Source organism: Rosa chinensis, chromosome 4 (genome assembly GCF_002994745.2).
Source record: "Rosa chinensis cultivar Old Blush chromosome 4, RchiOBHm-V2, whole genome shotgun sequence".
In the NCBI taxonomy this organism is placed as follows: Eukaryota; Viridiplantae; Streptophyta; class Magnoliopsida; order Rosales; family Rosaceae; genus Rosa; species Rosa chinensis.
In genome coordinates this window covers 8,307,603-8,324,485 of record NC_037091.1, presented here as the reverse complement: position 1 = coordinate 8,324,485, position 16,883 = coordinate 8,307,603, and the positions used below count along the sequence as shown (strand labels likewise).

The following is a 16,883-nucleotide window of genomic DNA, read 5'->3' as shown; positions in this document are numbered from 1 at the left end:
CCCTTGCGAATATATTAATTGTATGAGAAGATTCGCATGGCTCCTCTCGTACACATGTTAGCATTCAAGCAAATAAGTCATCTTTAATTATCAAAGATTTGATAATTACTAGTAAATCAAGGAATATTCAGATTTGCTTCAAGATTGCTTAGCCTCCAAGTAGGCTTTACTTGGCCTCCAAACAATATATTCCGAGCTTATCGAAAATATATAGCTTGGGCCACGGATATTGGCCTGGTTTTCTTTGAGTCCCTCTTATCGGGAAAAAATGTTATTTTGGGCTCAAACAATAATATCAGTACAAATGAAGGTTCTACAAAACGCGGAAAACCGGCCATGACATGAAACTAATTGTATATATATGTACCACATCATCTTCAAATAGGTCAATGAAAATCATATTTCGATGCCATACTAGACAACGCACACATTGTAGTGAATCAGTATGGCCAATCATGGGACTTTTTCTCTTTGTTTAAATTCCATTTGCTGGTGTACTGTTAAGAGTACTGACTTTCAGAATTCAGCAATGCAATTTCATAGTTGACAAATTAACTGGATGATTTCACCAAACTAAGAAGACAACTCTTTTGATAAAATATATTTATTTCTTATCAAGTTATCATATCCCAGAACAGTATTATTTAACGACTTATATACCCAGCCAGGGTCCTGATCCAGTATGTAGGGTTTCATTAGAACACTGTTTTCCTTTATCTTTTCATAATACGATACGTACATCAATTAAAGTTTCAATTTGATGATAGTACGTACGTAGCATTTGACTAGCTAATTAATTAATGTGTTTTGAACTTCAACGGTGTACTAATTAAGATTGGGAAGCAAAAAGAATGAGAAAACAAAGGGAATGTGTTTCAATAATTTCTAGGATAAGTACGTGTTAATGTTTTTCAAAAATTAACATCGATTTGTTGATGGACTTCTAGAGAGATAGAGAAAGCTGAATCTGAAACAAAGTCAGATATCCCTCTGCCAATTAAGGTCCTCAGTCTTTAGTCGTGTTGTAGACGTTATTACTTACGTATAATTGGTGGTCTTCTTAGATTATTTAGATTGTTATCTTCTTTGAAGCGAGCGTTCATTTGCTTGCTTTGGGTTGAACGTGAAGTAATGTATTGAATAAGTCACAATTAGCTGTTCTTCAGAAACATCGATCTGTTTGCCAGATTATATTTGCGAATTCAAAACATGGATTTAATGTTGGCTGTTCCAATGTCAACTATATAAGTCTTCAAATAAAATACAAATTCGTCATATTTTACTCCAAATTTAGCACCTTTGCAGACATCCCCATTCCAGAACAGGATTGTATCAGAGCCAGATTTAGCACATAGTCAATCAGATGTAAAATTTGCGGACTCTGCCATTTCAGACATGTAATTCAACACCTGAGCTTTTAATCTTTAGTTCTCTTTGCAAACAATTAGCCAAATAAAAAAAAATCTTTAGTTAGTTATCAATCTCAATCAAATTTGATCAGATAACCATATTTGTTCTACAATATATAGAAGACCAAACAGTTATTGATTTGACTAATATTGCATATGGGAGTAGTGCAAGAATGATGGATATCTGTGGAAGCGTAAATATTGAAAACTAATTTTAGGTAGCAAGATATGGTGCATGAATGACACACAATATGAGAGATGTACAACCTAAAAACTTGTACAGAGCTAGAGAGGAATATGGAGGAGACTCTCAAAAGAACCGATAATAGAAATTCACGTACTCTTACGATACTTCTACAAGATACTCCTCTACACACCTTACTCAACTACACTAGCCTACTTATATAGGCTTACATCAGACAATGCCATAAGTATAACAATTATAACGGACATAAGTATTAGACCGTTACATTAACCTTAATATTCTTAACTCTCATAATCTATGAAGCCACTAACCCTCACTATTATTCTCACCATAACTCTCAACATAATTATAAATTAATTTTATTTCCACAAAGAAAACTTAAAAGATCAAAAAATTTAAATATTAAATTAAATTGCATGATCATCAAAAATGTTAAGAGCTCTAGTAATTATCCCACTTGCAGAAGCATTGTATATTCAGAGCGAGATTATATGTGTATATTTTATATACACACACGTACACATGTATTAAATTCATCACAAGTCATTCTATACACGACATTGGCAACTATATTGAACTATGACCAAATGGATCATCTGACACAAAGCTTTCAGATGATAAACAATAATAAAGAACAACCAAGTTTCAGACAACGAGATTTTGCTTGGTATTACTATTTTTCAGATGATAACATCTCATTGGATTTTGAGATGTTGTCAAATAATAGAAGACAAAGCCCGATCAATCATGTTACACACATACAAAGAAAACCCTAGCCGGCTACGATAGTAAGAGCATATACTCTGGGCCATATGCAATATTAAAACCAACCCTTGAGTCAACGTCCACTACTGACCCCCTTAAAGCGCGTAATATGTAATAGACGCTAAGGGTTTGTGCCAAACATGATTATGTCATTATCGTCTGTATCTGTGTCACTGTGTGCCTAATATTGTAACCATCCTTTGGAGGGAAAGAAAGACGACGACTTTGATTTATGAATCATATTGGGAAAAAAGTAGTGTAAGTAGGTACATGGCGTCCTATTGAGTTGTGGGAAAAGGGCAAATATGTAGATACATATTGGTCGGACAATTTATGTAATCCAATATCTCTAGCATTTATATGTGAAAGTAACCAGAAGTAATAATAGCAACCATACACTTTTTTTTTTTTTTTATTAAGATCACACGGTTCTTTGAAGGTTTCCTAACCTCAGAGATTAATCTGTGTCGGGGCCCGGGGGATCATGTCAGAACGCTTCCTCCCCCTGACTACCAAGAATATATTGGGATTTAACTCCAATAAGCGTCGGTGGGATTAGAACTCGGGTGTGGGGGTTCCACACCTGGAGGCTAGCTCTTACCAACTCGACCATATGTGGTGGTTAATAGCAACCATACTTTCCACAACTTAATTTTAGGATCAATGTTTTGAACTTGAAGCTGTTATTTTTAGTTATAAATTTATAATTGAGCCAACTGTCTTCAAACAATTTCTTTGATTAGTTCCGGAGAGCCTTTCTTACAACTATCAGCGATGAAGAAATCAGAAATCATAATGTTACTATCCCAAATGGGAAGACTTTTCTGAAACCTTCTACTTTCGGAGGTGGCTCCATGTAGGGTGTATATGCACTTTCTATGCATTACTCTGGACAAAGATTAGAACTTGATCTCTCTCAATTAAGTGAAGAAAACAATATGTAGATTTCAACATATAATTAATGTTCAATTTAGGTTGGCATACCTACCTTCCGTCTACGATTGTCTTTATCATTGCATGTTATAGATAGATATTGTGAAATATCCACATTAATTGTCACGATCATCTACATTTAAAAATATTATAGGATGTTATCGATCAATTATCGATCATGTTAGCAAAAAAAACAAAAAACAGTGATCATGGGGTAACTGAAATGACCAAATTTGGGTCATCTTGATTGTCTGATTTAACGAAACGTATATTCGGTAGCAGGAATAGCAAAGAAACTTAATAGGTCGGGTCCGTTGACGGGAGGATATTTGAAGAGAATTTGGATAACAAATCAGGGAACGTCTTCCGTGCTCCGAGTAAGAGGAAATGTAAGTGGGAATGGATTAGCCAGTTCCCGGTAGCCTAGTGGTGATTTGAAGTTACCTTTTTCGATCTCATCATCTCTCATCTTGATCTCTCTCTCTCTCTCTCTCTCTGTTTTTGCTTGTTGGGTCTGACTTATCTTCCCCTTCTGAAAACCATCATCCTCCCGAGCATATTTTGTTTGGTCTCTTTCCTTTCTCTCCAGACTCTTTTAGCATTGAGATTATTTCTACCAATCAAATTCCACTACTGATCGAGATTAATATGGAAAACGATGATATTGATTTGTATTTTAAAAGTTTCAATTAAGAGGTGAGCTTCCCTCGATATGTCAAGAAGATTTCAAATCTTTCTTCAGGCACCGTTTGGATACTGAATTTGAATTTGGATTTAGATTTGAAATTTTCAGATTTATAGTTTCTAGGATTCTGAATTTATTGATTTCAAATGTTGTTGTTTGGATTACAATGTTTACTTTGAGGATTTCTTGGGACGAAAATTACCCAGATCTTTAGACACAGAGTGATGAGACTACTAGGCAACATTTTCTCTCTCTCTCTCTCTCTCTCTCTCTCCCTCCCTCCCTCCCTCCTCAGCGCAATGAATCTCGGCGTCGATGACTCAGAGAAGGCGACTTGGAATAATAGCGAGGGTTCGAAACCAGTGGGCTCTGAAAGGGCTTCCGGCTGGAGAAGCTGAAGTGGTTTATGGCGGTGATAACGGCGGCTCTCGTATCGTCGGCGGTGCATCTCCGGCCGCCCAAATCCAAATCTGCACTCCCAAGACGGATTACAATTTTTAAGATGAGGATTTCTTGGGAAGAAATGAAGGAATTAGGAAGAAGAAAAAACAGAGAGAGAATCTCATATTCACAGTAGCAATGGACAACTGAAATATGTTCTTTGCTTGTTTCGCTAAAATCGAGTCATAGATAGCATAAGCATGGAGTCTGTAAGTGCTAGATGGATAAAGAAAAAGACAGAGAAGATAATGAATCGGTTTCAGAAGAGAAACAACAAATGAACTGATTTCATTTGGGAGAGATAGCAAACCAGAGACGAGGATGATGGCTTGAGTCTTTTAGATGTTTCAGAAAGAGAAGAAAATGAGATGAAGGTAACACAGAGAGAAACAGAAGGGACGAAAGAAGAGATAAATAGAAAGGACCGAGTTCAAAAATCAGTTTCTAACCGTATATCAACTTATCAAGTGAGGGGAGCGGACGGCTGAGCTGAGGTTGGGGTCATCAACGGGCCGGGCCTTGCTATATTTTTAAATAATTGCGGGTCGGGCCGGGCCGGGTTTTATTAAAAATCAAAGGATCCAAGTCCGTCCATATAAAGCGGGCCTTGCGGGCTTTTTCGGGCAGGGCCGGGCTTGGCCTTGTGGGCTTTTTTGGGCCGGGCCTTGCGGGTTTTATTTATAAATAAATATTTAAAGACACAAGTATTTTTTTTTTTTAATCAAGCTATGGAAATTCAATGGATAATGATCAAATACAACCAAAGATAACAATCTATATAACTATATTGTACCAAAAAAAAAATATATTTATATATAGATACTAATTTGTTGATAAATAAATTTTTAAAGACACTAATTTTTTATAAATCTATATTTATACATCATACACTCCAAAGAGCTACATATAGCAATTCAAAGAAAATGAGAAACTGACCGTTGGATGAGTTTATTACAATAAATTATGAGTGTGGTAAAAAATTTAGCCAATTTCACCATATTTTTGAATCCGATCGGATTGGTCAACCGTAGTCACTTATATGTTTTATTGGTTGACCGATGGCGTGGCAACCGCGAAACGTGCTTATTTTTTCACATCACGTTTGTATATATTCCATCGATGGATGTGCGTGGACATAAGATAAAAAAAAAATTATTTTAATTACAAACACATTGGACTATATCAATTTTATTCCTAAAGTTATATGACTTATACATTGCATTTAAATTGTTTAGGTTCATTCTAAAGCAACCATGAAGTGGAAAATGAATTCAGAGAAACCAACCGATGGAGAGATTGTAATGTTTTATGGTGGTTGTAGAAAATCCAGCCAATTTGGTTCACGTTTCGAATTCGATCAACTAGGTCAAACGTAGTTACTCTTATAAATCTATATTTATACATCATACACTCCAAAGAGCTACATATAGCAATTCAAAGAAAATGAGAAACTGACCGTTGGATGAGTTTATTACAATAAATTATGAGTGTGGTAAAAAATTTAGCCAATTTCACCATATTTTTGAATCCGATCGGATTGGTCAACCGTAGTCACTTATATGTTTTATTGGTTGACCGATGCCATGACAACCGCAAAACGTGCTTAGTTTTTCACATCACGTTTGTATATATTCCATCAATGAATGTGCGTGGACATAAGATAAAAAAAATTAATTTTAATTACAAACACATTGGTCTGTACCAATTTTATTCCTAAAGTTGTATGACTTATACATTGCATTTAAATTGTTTAGGTTCATTCTAAAGCAACCATGAAGTAGAAAATGAATTCGGAGAAACCAACCGCTCGATGGAGAGATTGTAATGTTTTATGGTGATTGTAGAAAATCCAGCCAACGTAGTTACTCTTATAAACCTATATTTATATATCATACACTCCAAAGAGCAACCCCTATCAATTCAAAGAAAATGGAAAAACCGACCGTTAGATGAGTTTATTACAATAAATTATGAGTGTGGTAAAAAATTTAGCCAATTTCACCATATTTTCGACTCCGATAGGATTGGTCAACCGTAGTCACTTATATGTTTTTTTGGTTGACCGATGCCGTGACAACTGTGAAACGTGCTTATTTTTTCACATCACGTTTGTATATATTCCATCAATGGATGTGCATGGACATAAGATAAAAAAAAATTAATTTTAATTACAGACACATTGGTCTATACCAATTTTATTCCTATAGTTGTATGACTTATACATTGCATTTAAATTGTTTAGATTCATTCTAAAGCAACCATGAAGTAGAAAATGAATTCGGAGAAACCAACCGCTCGATGGAGAGATTGTAATGTTTTATGGTGGTTGTAGAAAATCCAGCCAATTTGGTTCTCATTTCGAATTCGATCAACTAGGTCAAACGTAGTTACTCTTATAAACCTATATTTATATATCATACACTCCAAAGAGCAACTCCTATCAATTCAAAGAAAATGGAAAAACTGACTGTTGGATGAGTTTATTACAATAAATTATGAGTGTCATAAAAAATTTAGCCAATTTCACCATATTTTCGAATCCGATTGGATTGGTCAACCGATATGTAAAATATATATATATATATATATATATGCACATATTTTATATAGAAATATAATAGTATAAGAATTTCCACACACACACACACATATATATATATATATCTCTCTCTCTATATAGACACACATATATATTAATATATATATATATATAAACACACACACACACACACACACACACACACACATATATATATATATATATATATATATAAACACACACACATATATGATATATTGATATATATATCTATATATATATATATAGACACATATAGATATATATATATATATAGTCATATAGATATATATATATATATATATCAATATATCATATATGTGTGTGTGTTTATATATATATATATATATATATATAGATATATATATATATATATATATTTATAAACACACACACACACATATAGATATATCTATATATATAACACACACACATACATATATATATATATATATATATATAAACACACACACAATATATATATATATATATATATATAATATTTTGCGGGCTTTTACGGGCCAGGCCTAGAGGGCTTTTGGCGGGCTGGGCCTATGGGCCGGGCCGGGTTTTTGCGGGCCTCCATCTGCCCACCAAGGCGGGCTTTTGCGGGTTTTTTGACAGGCCGGGCCGGGCCAAAAGCCCTGCGGGCCTCCATCGGCCCACTTGATCCGCGGGCTTTTTGATGAGGCCTAGGCTGAGGTTACTCTATGAGGTAGTAATTGGGATACAACTTGATATTTTATTAATTTATTAAATTTGACTCTAAAAAAAATTTATAATAAACAACACATTACTTACATTGGACTATTCGAGAGGGACTTTTTGGATGAGTGAAGTTTTGGTAAACTCTTCTTTTACTTAATATTTTACTAAGAAAATTGAAATTGTGAGGAATTATTTTGTGAGTGACATAATTAGTCTCGTTCGCCACTATTTCAACTTTTTTTTTTGAGGTGAATGAGGTCAACATTTTATTGAAGAAAAGCAAAATTAAGAAGTACAAAGTTCAGTTGCTATTACAACAGTAAGAAAAGAAGGAACATGATTGAAATCCAAGGATACTCCTAAAGTACTAGCTTGAGCAGCCACCAAATGTGCTGCCATGTTGCCTTTTCTATTGACATGAGTAATGCGTACATTAGGTAAGTCATCCAATTGTACCAGTAAATCCTCATAAACACGTCCCAATAGAGAAGAATTGGAGTCCCCTGCAGTAGTCAAGTGTTGTTGCACAACCAATGAATCCGTTTCCAAAATCACAGGCTGAGTAACTTGCTCCATAATAAACTCCACTGCACATTTACAAGCAAGCAGCTCAACGTGCTCTGCTGACAATAACCCAACAAGTGGTCTACCAATTCCAGTTAACAAATGTCCAGTAGCATCCCTGAACACCAAACCGGTGCCCCCCTGTTTTGGTCTGCGAGTTGAATGCCCCATCCACATTTATTTTCACGCAACCACCTGGAGGACACCTCCATTTTGTGACAGTTTCACTCGGCCTTGCTACTGCCATCCTCTTTTGGTTATGAAAAACATAATCCTGTAGTCTGGAAGTGGCCAATAACACGACATCACTAGCATTCTTGGTCTTTCCTTCCCAAACTCTACAATTTCTCTCCTTTCATACACTCCATAACAAGAAAATTAAGAGTTAGAAATGAGTAGCATCTAACCTTGTAGAGCAGTAATTAAGCCAATCCAAAGCAGTCATCTCATCTGTTGTTGATGTAAAACAAGTCTGCCTCAGTATTAAATTGGATCCAACGATAACCCTCGAGTAAGAACAGTTTCTACACAAATGTAGTATTGTTTCATCATTGTCATCACATAGCACATGTTAGGATGTGATGAGAATTAATTAGGAAAGGTAAGTCCTAGTTGGACTTGGTTAGTCTTCCTAATTGGACATGGTTGATGTCAAAGTTTATTCCTATCAGGAATAGGATCTTTTCTCCTGTACAAGAAGGTTTGGTTTTCCTACTACCAATTGGATTATAATTGGGGTGCCTATATATAGAGGGCTAGTAAACCAAGGTATGGTCGGTGCATGCGATCATCAACAAGAGTGTATATCTCTTGGGTAAGGGAGTAGAGATGTCAAGAGTGAATACAGCTCTTGGGTGAGAGTGAGTTCTTGGGAAATTCTATGAGTGTGGGTGTACAAGGGTTATGGGTTTGGGTTATGGTGATTTAGCTCAATTGTATCTTGTACTGTAATTTTTCTCATAGTGAAGAATAGGTATCTCTTGGGAGGACGTAGGCATAGATTTATACTGAACCTCGTTAAATCTCGGTGTTCTCTTGTTGCTTGTCTTGTGGTTTGTTACTTTTCTATCGGTCTACTCTATGAGCCTTGACGAGAGGGATTCTAATTTCCTTAACAATTGGTATCAGAGCCGAAGGTTCGGCTGGGACATCTCATCATTCAAGGTGGAGTCAGTTAGATGGTTAAGGTGTTAACTCAAAAGTGCATTAGGTGGAGCCAGCTCGGGGAAAATTTCTAGCAACGTGGAGCGGGTCAAAAACTCAAGAAAGTCCTAATCGAAGGTAGTCGATAGGTGGAGTGACTCGGAGGCAGACTCAGGAAAAATCCTAATCAAAGGTGGAGATGCAAGAGATCAAGATATGACTCAAGGGAATGATGGTTGGTAAGAGTGTATATCTCACCAAGGTGGTCCGTGGTGTCAACGATCGTGCTTGTTCATCGTTCATGGTATTCGTTCGCAGAAGGTTTGCATGTTGATTGTGGTTGCTCGTCATGGCTTTAGGTATTGCCTCATAGTTTGAGGTGGAGTAGTTTGACAGAAAATAAGTTTCACTCTTTGGGTATAAGTGAGTGAAAGACATCCTAGTTCAACGGGGCTTAGTTAAGTGTTGAAGGGAAAGGATATGAAACCGGAGAAGACAGCGGATAATGCACAAAAAACTGTCAGGGATTTAATGATCATAGCAGGTCTAAATCCAGAGGCAGGGATGCTACAAGTGTCATGACTAGGGTCATATGAAGCGAAAGGCTTGGATGGAATTGCTGTAGCAGAAACCGATTTTCATATAGAGATGCTCTCACAATCTCCATAGGTGACACATGTTCTTTGACTGGATATTAGATTTGGGATTGGCGTACTTTGGGTGGTGTGACGATGTCCCAAAGTTACAGAGGAATTTGATATCCAAAAGCTAGTTGGTTTCCAAGGGCTATAAGTGTTTATAGCAGGTGGAGCCGGAAAAATCACACATGGCGGTACGGTCATCATACAGGGAGAACAGTGTGGTAGGTATCATCTAGTATGTCAGACCTCGATGGATAATGGGAAATAGGAGTGTGCATAGGCAAGTCTCGTTTGCGGGTACAGCAGAGACGTTGTTGACAAGTTTCCGAGTTCAGATGATGGTGAGAAGGAAATCCTGCTAGGGAAGGGGTTGTATTAAGGTCCCTCTTCAGAGTCAGTTGTTGATTGTTGACTTGGTGCAGTTACACATAGGATTGGCCGTTGCGAATCAAGGAGGACCACAATTGATTCAGGCTATGTGTTGCTGGTATAAAAAGGCCAATGGTTAAAGATGGTGCAAGGTAATTTTGCATGGCATTCTCATCAAGGTGGAGATTGTTAGGATGTGATGAGAATTAATTAGGAAAGGCAAGTCCTAGTTGGACTTGGTTAGTCTTCCTAATTGGACATGGTTGATGTCAAAGTTTATTCCTATCAGGAATATGATCTTTTCTCCTATACAAAAAGGTTTGGTTTTCCTACTACCAATTGGATTATAATTGGGGTGCCTATATATAGAGGGCATGGGTAGTAAACCAAGGTATGGTCGGTGCATGCGATCATCAACAAGAGAGTCTATATCTCTTGGGTAAGGGAGCAGAGATGTCAAGAGTGAATACAATTCTTGGGTGAAAGTGAGTTCTTGGGAAATTCTATGAGTGTGGGTGTACAAGGGTTATGGGTTTGGGTTATGGTGATTTAGCTCAATTGTATCTTGTACTGTAATTATTCTCATAGTGAAGAACAAGTATCTCTCGGGAGGACGTAGGCATAGATTTATGCTGAACCTCGTTAAATCTCGGTGTTCTCTTGTTGCTTGTCTTATGGTTTGTTACTTTTCTATATATCGGTCTACTCTGTGAGCCTTGACGGGAGGGATTCTAATTCCCTTAACAGCACACAACTTTGAGATTCAATCTGAACTTGTTTAGATGTTAGGCGATCCTTTGTGGGGAGTATATTCTGACATATTTTCCAAATGGTCACCTTAGCTGTATTTGGGATCTTGGCATGCCAAATCTTTTTCCAAAAGCAAGATGTAACATTCCCTAAAACATTTGCCCTCTCTATAGAATTAGAATAAGCAAAACGGTAAGCAGTTTTAACCATAAAATTGCCTATACTCTCAAGCTTCCAAAATAGCCTATCATCAACTGGACGAGTAGACAAAGGAATTGCAAGAATAGCTTTAGCTTCAACTCCATTAAACAAAGCTCGAACCCTTTCCTCATGCCAAACACCTTGTGCCCTCATCAATTCGTTAACATTCAAATTGTCATTTACCTGAATTTGCGTAACATGAGGTACAAAATTAGGCAGACCCGGTACCCAAGCATCTGACCAAACATTAACCTTAGTCCCCGATCCAATCTGCCAATAGGATCCTAACTTTAGCAACTCTCTCGTAGCAAAGATACTCCTCCAAGAGTAAGAAGGAGCAGTATGAGCAGTAGCTGACCAAAAAGAGCCCTCTGGAAAATACTTGGCCTTGTAGACTCCAGCTATAAGTGAAGCCGGAGCTGAAATAATTCGCCAAGCCTGTTTTGCAAGCATTGCCAAGTTAAACTCAGTTAAGCTTCGAAAACCTAAACCTCCTTCTTTTTTAGGTAGGCAAAGAGCATCTCATGCTTTCCAATGTATTTTTCTTTTATCCTCCGTGCTTCCCCACCAAAACCTAGCACACATTTGTTCTAAATCTACACAAAAATTCTTTGTCAGTTGGAAAGCACTCATAACATAAGTGAGCAAAGCTTGAGCCACCACTCTGATTAATATGTCCTTCCCCGCACCGCTCAATATCTTGCCTTGCCGACCTTTGAGTTTCTTGGCCAAATTGTCTTTGATATATTGAAAAGTTACCGTTTTCTTTCTGCCAACATAAGTCGGCAACCCCTAATACCGTTCATGTGACTCTACAACTTCCACTCCCAACAAAGAAGTCACTTCTTCTTGCAATTCAAGAGGAACATTTTTGCTAAAAACAACAAAACTTTTATTAAAGTTCACCAGCTGCCCTGAAGCCCTCCCATATGTTTCAATGACATCCTGAATCTCATAACAAGCTTCAAGGGACGCCTGAGCATATAGCATACTGTCATCCGCAAATAATAAGTAATTAACTGCAGGGGCATCATTACATACCTCAATACCAGGGAGTAATCCTAACTCTTGCTTCTTTTGCAAAAGTGCCGAAAAGCCTTCAGCACCAATTAAAAAGAGATAGGGTGATAAGGGATCTCCCTGTCTCAATCCTCTGCTAGGCGACACATAACCTCTAGGCTTACCCCTGATCAAGAACGAAAATCTGACTGAACAGACGCACTGCATTACCAACTCAATCCAAACTAGAGCAAAACCAAATCTTTCCATTACTTTCCGGAGAAAGAACCGCTCCATCCTGTCATATGCCTTGCTCAAATCTAACTTCAAGGCCATAACTCCCTCTGGACCCTCTCTTTTACTGTGTACAAAATGCGCAACTTCATTTACCACTAGATTGTCAGTGATTAAATGCCCCGGCACAAAAGCAGATTGAAACGGAGATATAATTGAAGGTAGGATTATCTTAAGCCTGTTTGCAATAGCCTTTGAGCAAATCTTATATATCACATTGCAAAGAGCTATGGGTCTCAAATCTGCCATTCTTTCCAGATTGCTCACTTTCGAAATTAAACAAATATGGGTAAAGTTCACTTGCTTCAAAAGATTACCTGTATGTAAAAAATTCTGAACAGCTTCTGTTACATCCTTGCCAATAGTATCCCAATAATGTTGAAAAAACAATGGAGCCATTCCATCTGGTCCAGGGGACTTTGTAGGATACATTTGGAACAGTGCTTCACGTATTTCTTCTTCTGTATAATTCCTACAAAGTTGAAGGTTCATTTCCGCCGAAACACAGGGTTGAATGGCTTCCAAAGTATGGTGCATGGCTTCCATATCAATTGGAGACGAAGTGAACATCTGTGTAAAATAGGAGGTCACAATTTGTTCCATTCCCTTATCATCATCACGCCAAACCCCATTCTCATCATATAGACCATGTATCACATTTTTACGTTTCCGGTTTGCTGCCTTACGGTGGAAAAAGCCTGTGTTGCTATCACCCTCCTTCAACCACTGGATCTTTGCTCTCTGTCTCCAAAAAGCTTTCTCCTCAGAGAGCAGAACATGTAGCTTATCCATTAGGGTTTTCTTCTCCTCCTGGATAGTCACTGTAACTGTTGCATCCATAAATTCTTCTAGACGGGTTCTCACCCCCATCATTTGTTGCTGTCTCACTCTGAAGGTTTCTCTTTGCCATTTATCTAAGGCCATTCGTGTATTGGTAATCTTCTTGGTTACTTGGAACATAGGTGCCCCAGAAAAGTCAGCCTGCCATTTCTCCTTAACCAAAGAATCACAATCAGCATGTTGAAGCCAGATGATTCAAATTTAAATCTATGACGTCGAGGACGTTTTGGTATTGGGAATGTACTCACATGGAGTAATATTGGAACATGATCTGACTTACGATGAGGAAGATGAATAACTTTTGCATAACCAAAAACATCACACCAGGAGGGCGTACAAACAGCCCTGTCTAACCTTAGATGTGTCTCAGAATTCCACCATGTTTCCCTAGAACCCTGAAACCCAAGATCCAACAACTCACAATAACCTAAAACCTCTCTGAAACCTCTCATATGTCGTTCAGCTTTTGGAGGCCCATCAATCTTCTCTCCATTGTTGAGTATTTCATTGAAGTCCCCGATTACAACCCAAGGGAGAAAGTCGAGATCACTAAGATACTTCAACAACTGCCATGATTTGTCATGCTCAGCCGTGCGCGCATACCCATAGAAACCAAATAATCTCCATCGCGGCTCACCTGGTCCACCGCGCACCTCCGCATCAATATGATGTGCAGACTTTGTAAGGGGTTGACTATCCTGACTATCCACCTCCGCACACCAAAACAACGCCAACCCTCCTGACTGACCATCACTGAGGACCTCTACAGAATGAGGAAACCCTAGCAACAACTGCAACGCTTGAAATCCTCCTACCTACTGATCTTTGTCTCGCATAGAAACACAATTTGGGGACGATTATGGGTAATCAAATCCTTCAACACCCTTACAGTCGCATCATTGCAGATTCCCCTACAATTCCAGCTAATAATATCCATGGTAATGGCACTCGGTGATTTTCTCTCTAGAACCCTAGAAAGCAAACCCTAGCAGAGCAGCTAGGTCAGGGAAAAAATGTCTATAGTGAACTATATAAAGTTGCCACTATTTCAACCTTGATTAAGGTGATCAACTCTACATACGCAATAAATACATAGATAGTCTCAAAATTTTAATTATATGAATTGCACAAAATTCTTATATGTCTACTAATGTAGTCTAACTTGTTTATTAGCTGTACAAAAAAAATATACCTTCCATAAGCAACAAGGTGGAGGAAATAGATTTTATCAAAATACCATTGGATGTTATCATGATAAGAATAAATGTTTATGGTCAAAATTTCAGCTATTTTTGTCGTCGTTTGGGTCTCGATCTAGTAGGTCAACTCTAAACCTTAAATACCACATAAAACTAATATGCTTATAACTGCTCACTCGCAACTTATTTTTTCGATCTGTCAGCTCTCAAGCTCTGGTGGGTTGGAGCTATATTAACCAATGTGAAAATTTTGGGAATTTATCTCCTTAAGGGTCGGCTCCCCTTAGGGAAGTAGAAGCTTTTAAAGGTTTATTTCATGTCGAAATAACGGCGGATTGGGTTAATTTTTTACACAATACCTACTAATATGCTATAAATAGATGGGTAATATCAAATTTACCGATTTTTAATTTCAATTTTTTGGATCACACAAAATCCTTATTTGTGTACTAATGTGGTCTAACTTGTTTATTAGTTGTATCAAATACCATACTTTCCATGAGGAACAATGTGGAGGAAATAGAATTTATCAAAATCGGCCGTTGGATGTTATCATGATAAGAAGATATAATTATGATCAAAATTTCAGCTATTTTTTCGTCGTTTGGGTCTCGATCTAGTAGGTCAACCCTAAACCTTAAATACCACATAAAACTAATATGCTCATAACCGCTCACTCGTAACTTATTTTTTTGATCTGTTAGTTCTCACACTCTCGTGGGTAGGAGCTATATCAACTAATGTAAAAATTTTGAGAATTTTATCTCATCAAGGTTTGGCTCCCCTTAGGGAAGTAGAAGCTTTTAACAGGAAGTAGAAGCTTTTAACGGGTTGACCGGTCTATTTCATGTTGAAATGACGGCGGATCTGAGTTAATTTTTTTACACAATACCCATTAATATGCTATAAATACATGGGTAATCTCAAATTTTTCAATTTTCAATTTCGATTATATGGATCGCACAAAATCATTATACGCCTGCTAATGTAGTCTAACTTAATTATTAGTTATATGGAAAAGTATACCTCCCATAACGAATAAGGTAGAGGAAATAGAATCTATCAAATTCAATCGTTGGATGTTATCATGACATGAAGAAATATTTATGGTCAAAATTTCAGTTATTTTCATTGCCATTTGGGTCTCGAATTATTAGGTCAATCTTAAATCCTAAATACCACATAAAACTAATATGCTCATAACCGCTCACTCTCAAATTCTTTTTTCTATCTATCAGCTCTCCCACTCTTGTGGCTATAAGTTATATCAACTAATGTAAAAATTTCGGGAAGTTTATACGCTTGCGATCCAACTCCCCTTAGGGAGTTATAAGTATGGTTGACTGCTTTATTTGACATTTAAATGATAGCGGATTGGGTTAACATTTTTACACATTACCTAGTAATAAGCTACAAGTAGATGGGTAATGTCAAATTTATCGATTTCCGAATTCAATTTTTTGGATCACACGAAATCCTTATACGCCTACTAATGATGTTTAACTTAGTTTATTAGTTGTGTTGAAAAATATACCTTCCATGAGCAACAAGGTAGAGGAAATAAAATTTATCAAAACCGACCATTGGATGTTATCATGATAAGAAGAAATGGTTATGGTCAAAATTTTAGCTATTTTCGTCGTCGTTTGCGTCTTGATCTATTAGGTCAACCCCAAACGCTAAATACCACATAAAACTAATATGCTCATAACCGCTCACTTGTAGCATCTTTTTTTAGTTCTGTCAGCTCTCACACTCGTGGCTATGAGCTATATCAACTAATATAAAAATTTCAGAAAGTTTATCTACTCATGGTTAAGCTCCCCTTAGGGAGTTATAAGTGTATAAATTGTTGACCGCTTTATTTGACATCTAAATGACAGCGGATCGGGTTAATTTTTTTACACATTACCTATTAATACACTACAAGTAGATGGATAATGTCAAGTTTATCGATTTTCAATTTCAATTTTGTTGGATCGCACGAAATCTTTATATGTCTGCTAATGCGGTTTAACTTATTTATTAGTTGTATTGAAAAATATTGCCAAAAAAAAAAAAAAGGGCTTTGTTGCTTGTGGATCTTTGTTGCTTCATTACCGGCTGTTAACAATGACACTGTTATTTTGGAATAATCATATTGACATGTAGCCGGTGAT

The 16,883-nt window shown here is 37.0% G+C and overlaps 1 protein-coding gene across 1 annotated transcript; it reads right to left on the bottom strand.

Annotated features, from left to right (window-relative positions):
• Nucleotides 1-11,143: 11,143 nt before the first annotated feature.
• On the bottom strand, nt 11,144-14,462 carry LOC112198734. Its single transcript, XM_024339854.1, has 5 exons — nt 14,345-14,462; nt 13,774-14,288; nt 12,434-13,678; nt 12,299-12,367; nt 11,144-11,830 (listed from the first exon to the last, which is right to left on the bottom strand). The coding sequence occupies exons 1-5, from the start codon at nt 14,460-14,462 to the stop codon at nt 11,144-11,146; spliced, it is 2,634 nt and encodes an 877-aa protein (XP_024195622.1).
• Nucleotides 14,463-16,883: the final 2,421 nt, after the last annotated feature.